The sequence below is a fragment of the Atta colombica genome, unplaced genomic scaffold (assembly GCF_001594045.1).
Source record: "Atta colombica isolate Treedump-2 unplaced genomic scaffold, Acol1.0 scaffold219, whole genome shotgun sequence".
In the NCBI taxonomy this organism is placed as follows: Eukaryota; Metazoa; Arthropoda; class Insecta; order Hymenoptera; family Formicidae; genus Atta; species Atta colombica.
Genome location: NW_017259315.1, coordinates 677273 through 683909, shown reverse-complemented (window position 1 = coordinate 683909; position 6637 = coordinate 677273). Strand labels below are relative to the sequence as shown.

General features: G+C 31.5%; 1 protein-coding gene across 2 annotated transcripts in view; it reads left to right on the top strand.

Moving 5' to 3' along the window:
- The window catches only part of LOC108687855 (microphthalmia-associated transcription factor), a 102053-nt gene that overhangs the window by 88068 nt on the left and 7348 nt on the right, over positions 1–6637 (top strand). For both annotated transcript variants that reach the window (XM_018193862.1, XM_018193861.1), the window contains exon 6: positions 4656–4932. In XM_018193862.1, the coding sequence (XP_018049351.1) occupies positions 4656–4932 (277 nt within the window). The remainder of the gene's footprint in view (positions 1–4655; positions 4933–6637) is intronic.

Genomic DNA, 6637 nt, shown 5'->3' with positions numbered 1-6637 from the left:
AATCAAATTATATATATATATATATATATATATTACTTGATTATTTTTGTCAAATGAAAAGCAACTTTTCGCCTTTTCTGGAAAACTTAATGTTTTGAGTAATGTCACTTTTGAAACAAAGCAGCGCAATGATATGTATTGCATGAGAATACAGAGAAAGTATCTCGCATTAAAATTTATTGATTAAAAAGTTATGTAGTTGTATAATGGATCCAATTATAAGTGTTCGGTAGCAAAAGTTGGCAAAATCCGCATTGGTTTTGTTGAAACTACAGGCAGCGGCTCGGAATGTTAACTCGCATTAACTTGAAACAACAGAATTCCCATTGAATTCAGCAAATTCGTAAATCGTGAACAATTCAGCAAATTCACCGTTGAAAAATATAAGCGCGCTTCTCTCTTAGGTGAAATTAATAAAACATTGAATTTTTTTTTCGATGTAGTAAGCGTGTTTATGGAGAAATGCAGTTCGCAAACTCTCGGGTTAAAGTACGCGAACCCGCACAGCCACAAATTCGCTCGTCGCGAAATTGTATGGAGCATGACGACGTCTCACGTGGAAAAGTGATGCTTTATGCAATATACCGGCGGCTGTTTGGTTTCGGAGTTTGCTCGGCAGGCGCAAAATCTCGCGAGTCATGCAACGACGCGCCCATTCGCGATCCGCGATCGCGCGTGAATTTAATTACAGTTTTGTCGAGGCAATGTAAATTATTAGCAGCATCATGAGAGCATTCGCGCTGTTACAAGAAACGTGGACCATTTTATGGTCGCAAAGCATAAGACAGTTGATAATTATTAATTATTTGTAGTTATGCTGCTTTTGTAATTTACTATTTCATGTTCTGTAGTTTTATTTAAAATTGTTTTATGTGTGCTTTACGCAGTTGGAAAATTTGTGTTAAATTTAACACATTTCACTCAAATGATTCATTCAAGTTTTTATGTTAATTTAACGCAAAATAAATCTGTTAGAAATTAATATAAACTTTATGTAAAAATTAATATAAAAATACACTGACACAATTTGGAAATATTCTTTAGTAAAATTAATACTTATAATAAGTTAAATTAATACGCATCTTATTCATTTTATATTAGAATTTATATTTTAAACTGTATCATTATTATGTTATTTATTTATTATATTATTTTAACCTTAAGAAATATAGAATATCAGTTTAATACAAAATATTCAAATCACATTACGTTAAATTAATATTCAGATGTATTAAAAATTTAACACAAAGGTTTAACAGAAACTTATTGTAATACAAATACAAAATGCTTTTTACTGTGTATGAGTATAAATTTCAAGACTAAATAATTTTCACATGTTAAAAAACCTTTATTTAATATTTTATTTTCTTGTGTGAATTATTACGCCCGTGTATGTCCATTTTATTATGCCCTTCTATATATTGTCCGTTTTTATTTGTTTCAAATTAATTTAAAGATATTCTTTTTTTTTTTGCAAAAAATAGACTTACGAAAGTACGCAGACTGTTGTCTTATTGTTAGTTTTTCTTTCACATCCTCGAGATTTTGGTAGCACTTTTTGATTGCGTTTAAGAGTGCAATACTCGCACCATGGTTCAATCCTCCCGGTTTTCTCAAGATAAAGTGGAGGATTATGGTTTCTCGAGGGAGCATTCACCATGGAGTCTAGGAAGGATGGATGTATCGCCAAGACATGACGAATGCCACCTTATCATAGGCTTTCTGTTCGGCGTCTCGCTTTCCCTTTTGCAATTTGCGATTTTTCGGGCGATAAATTGACGAAACGATTTCGCCGTAAATCAACGGCGCATCGTGAAGGGAAAAAAGTGTGAATAACGACGAAAATCCGTGAGTGTTGTTCCCGAGTTTTGCATGGGAATATTTAAATCACAACGGAGAACTCTCATGGCGAATCTTCGATGTCCGTCATGAGAAATTTCATATTAGTTTTGCGTCGCATCGCGTCAACAGTTTTCGCTAACTCTTCGAATATTTGTCACGGCGCGGTGTAAGATTGACAAAACAAATGACAAAACAAATATCGATATCAATGTTAAAAAAATAATTTTGATTAATGATTGATGATCATATCGGAATGACATATCTGTGAAAGATAATCTAATTTTTAGATAATCTAATTTTTTCCAGCTGTAGTTTAATTACAGATACTGATTTGTATTATCGCGAAAATTACATAGTTTACGGATAATATCTGTACCTTATCAGATATATCTTATCTCTTGAACATGTTATTGATCATCTATGAACAATATTGTTTTGTTTCTGAAAACAAAAAATGCTACCTTTAGCTACGTTTATACGATCTACACTTTCTTTTTCCAATCTCGACATTTTTGTAATATGACTCGCACCACATATTCTGTAAAAGTGGATACAGACTTGTTGCGTATCGTATTATCGATCCGTAAAATTGTGTTTTAATAATGTCACAATAAAAATTATTTTTTGTACCTGTATTAAAACTGATTCTTGTTAAAATTTATTTCTAACATACTCGAGTATTATTTTAACATAATATTTTATTTATTTTTATTATTATGTTATTTTGAGTATTTCATGTCAAATTGATATTTAACATTTCTTAGTTAAAATAACACAATTTAATATAATTTAATAAAAGAACAAAAATAATGTAATTCTAAATTCAAATTTTAAGATAAAAAATATGTGTGTTAATTTTATTTAAAAAAAGTGTTTCTACAATTTGCATCTAAATTGTATTAAAATGTAACGTTTTATATGTTAATTTTTACATAATGTTTAAATTCTAAAATAAGTGAATAAAAGATTAGTGTTAATTTTATTTATTATATATTAATTTTCTTGAAGAAATATGCTTTCACAATTTATTTATAAATTATGTCAAGGTGTTACATTTTTTCTGTCAATTTTTACATGTATTAAATTAACACAAAAATTTGTGTAAACTGTTTAGAACATATAAAATGTATTGCATTTTAGAAATTTTTCAACTGCATATGCAAAGATACACCGTGTTATATCATTGTATTGATACGCAACAATTTTGTATTCACTTTAATATACATTCAATGTTCGAAATTTATGTGCAAAATGAACGAGAACATGATACATTTTTCAAGTCATTTCTGATGCCGTCCAGTGTCAAATATTATCACGTGTTTCTAAAGAAATGCACACTTTCTTTGGCAATTCTAAATTTTTCTTACTCTTACGTTTTTATTCGTGAGCCGTTCGCCGAGCATTCCTCATACTGGCGTTGCGAGATTGTCCGCGCTGGATCATCGTGAATGTCTCTTGTGAGCAAAGAGACACCTCCGAGCTATCTTCTGCTTCTCGTTTCTGTATATGTAGAATGTTCTTCATGAATTTTTCGAGAGCGCCACTGTGTGAGAAATTTTCCAGGTTAACGACAAATCGCCGTATCATGCGAAGGCGTGAGACACAAGGGATATGCCGGGAAAGAAAAAAGAAAAGAAAAAAAGGAAAAAAATGCGAAGAGTAACGAATACAAGAACGCGGCCCATGTTATGATTTTTCAGGACTTCGTTGCTTACATTCCTCGTCGAGATATCGGTCCCCATCCGTCTGATATTCCGCGCGAACTCCCGCGCGGAATTCCATCTCGAAGGCAGCCCTCGAAACGTCGATGGCGGCCAGGGTGATTCTCAGAGACGGTAATATCAATCGTATTACGGTCGGTTGAGGAACTTTGAGAATCTTCTGATGAAACATCCTATCTCAAACACGGTTCTGACGAAATAATAATCGCGACGTCTTTCAAGTAGCCTGGTGGTTCCTTTCCCCGGTACTTTCCCTTTTACTAGGGGAGTTATCACCCTTTTATATTTCTCTGAGAGAAGTTGAGAAAAAATTGAAAACGTGAGCTCAACGTTCTCATGAATTTCTCTTACCTATTCTTTATACAACCTGTACCGAGGAATCACAGGCATATCAATTTTTCGATGCTACTAACGATAGATGTAAGAGAGATTGCATTAAGAATACAAAATACGTATCTTATTGATTGAAATATCTTGAGCAAAAATTATTTGTTTTTTATTAATAAATTATATATTATTAATAAATTATATAGTTTGATATTAATCCTCCGGAGCTGACGACAAAATCTGTAAAACAATTATTGAGTTACGCTGAGTCTAAGAAATCTACTTAATTTATAATATATTGATGTGATCAATGTTTTTTAATGTTAAAATAACATAATAAATAATATAATTGAATAAAAAACATAAAAATAATGTAATCTCAAAATGTAAATTCTTAGATGAATCAATTTTACATGTAAAGTTATTAATGAATCATATTATACATGTAAAGATTATTGAAGAAATATGCTGAAAGGCTAGCTAATTAAATTTGAAAAAACAAAATGACATAACTCGTATAAAAATGGATGTGTGTGTACGCTCTAAAAAATACCAGTATGAATATATTTAACACTATGCAGTGTCTATATAATTCTCACTGTGTTGGTGTTGGTATAAAACATGATGTAGATTTAGTACCGTGAGGATTAACACTATGGTTTCAAATTCAATATCCATTTTTAGAGTGCATATATGGCATAGTTATTCCTCTAAATTTACATGAATGTTGCAACATGAAATGACGTCGTTTGATTTTTTTTGCAGATATTATGAGATTGTTAGAGATGTTAGACCAAACAAGGGTACAATTCTCAAGTCGTCGGTGGAGTATATAAAACTATTGAAAAACGAACTCACGAGGATGAAGCAAAACGAGCTCAGGCATAAACAATTGGAGCATCAGAATCGCAGATTACTTCTACGCGTGCAGGAACTCGAGCTGCAAGCGAAAGCACATGGTCTTCCGGTTACCGACTTTAACTGGGCGTCTACTTCCGCCATGCTTAACACCTTTCCGAGGAGTAAACTCGAGCAACGAAAGGTAAGTATAAAATCCTTTCCCATCCGTTCCGCATTTCGTTATGTTCGTTGCTTCGAATATACATCATTGCATCATTCTATTCATCGTGCAAGTTTTATGTTTAATTTCCGTAATAATTTATTTGCATTTGCATTTGATTTGTTTCCTTTTATCCGCTATCTTTTAACAATAAATCATGTTCAGTACTTTAATACTTTGACTGCCAAGTCGATTTTGGCATTGAATTTAATAAATATAGTGTTTTGTTTGATTTTATTTGTTTTTTTAATATATTGGTATAAATTATATCGTTTTTAGACTGAGTTGTTCCGCTTTTCGATTTCAACTTACTCTCTTATTCTCTTAGGGTTCCATCTTCGGATAAACTATGTGGTAATTTATATACTGGATAAACAAAAGAATATATAAAAGAATAAGAGCATAAGAGAGTAAGAGTATGTTTTCACAGTATGTGATTAACTAAATTGAGTTTATTGAAGGTTACCAAGAGATTTATTAATGAAATTCATTCATCAATTTCTTGGTAATCTTTCATCTTTAAATAACCATAGATTGTGAAAACGAGGCTAAGATAATGAGCTGAAGTTTACTGAAAGAACAATCCAGACTAACTCTTTTACTCTTTTGTTTATCTTAAATAAATTATTAAGTTTATCAAAAGATAGAACCTTTAATGTTTTAAATGCTTAGTAAAAAAATAATTTTTAAATAAAACCGTCAACAAATGAATAATGAGACACTTGTAAATTATATATGCACTTATATATGGATGACATGGCAGTCAGTGTTAAATAAATTTTGTTAATATTTTATGAGTATTATATTTTCTTTATATATTATAATTTATACATTTTTAAATATATTTTATATATTTTTATCATTTTTTATTTCTTTATGAGCGTTAATATTATATTTTCAATATTTTTGTATATTACATAACTTTAGTAAGCAAATAACAAGCGAATTTTTTTCAAGAGAGGAAATTTTTTCTCTTAATATACGATTATATACGAATATTATCGTTAATTTCAGTCAGTTTTATTAAGTATAGTTTCGTAACAGCGAGTCATTTAATTTTAATGCGACAGTCGCGCAATTGATTTTCGATGCTATAGCGACGGCATCAAATGTAACGATCGATTCAATCCTTGATCTGAATAAACCTCTCGCTCGTTCGCCAGAATAGTTTCATAATGCGTGCATCTGTTCTGAGAGAGAAAGAGAGACGAAGGCGAATAGCTGTTTGCTTGCTTCGCTCGCGATCTCTCTTTCTTGCACTCGATGCTCTCGTACTCGAGTGCGGTAGGCAATGCCGTCTTTTGACAGCGACGGTAACGATTTTATTACGCAACCGGAGATCGATTCGAAGTCGTCCATATGTTTGCATAATGAGAAATATTTTCTCATTTACGTACAATTGACGTATCATTCCGTGCCTCGAGCGACTTTCATTCAATGACGATCTCTCAAGCACCGTTCTCTTGATGACGAAGCATTTGCAGAACATCATAAGTCTTGTAGACACCTTTCGAAATTTTCATTCGCACTTGAACGTGACAATTTGTAGCAGTTGTTTTTTCACGCGAGCATTATACAAATTTTCAATTTTACACGTATACATACACAGTTTCATACTTTGAGTAAGATAATTGCAATAATTTCCACAAAAAGACGAACTTTTCTATAACAATTATATAATAAAAAC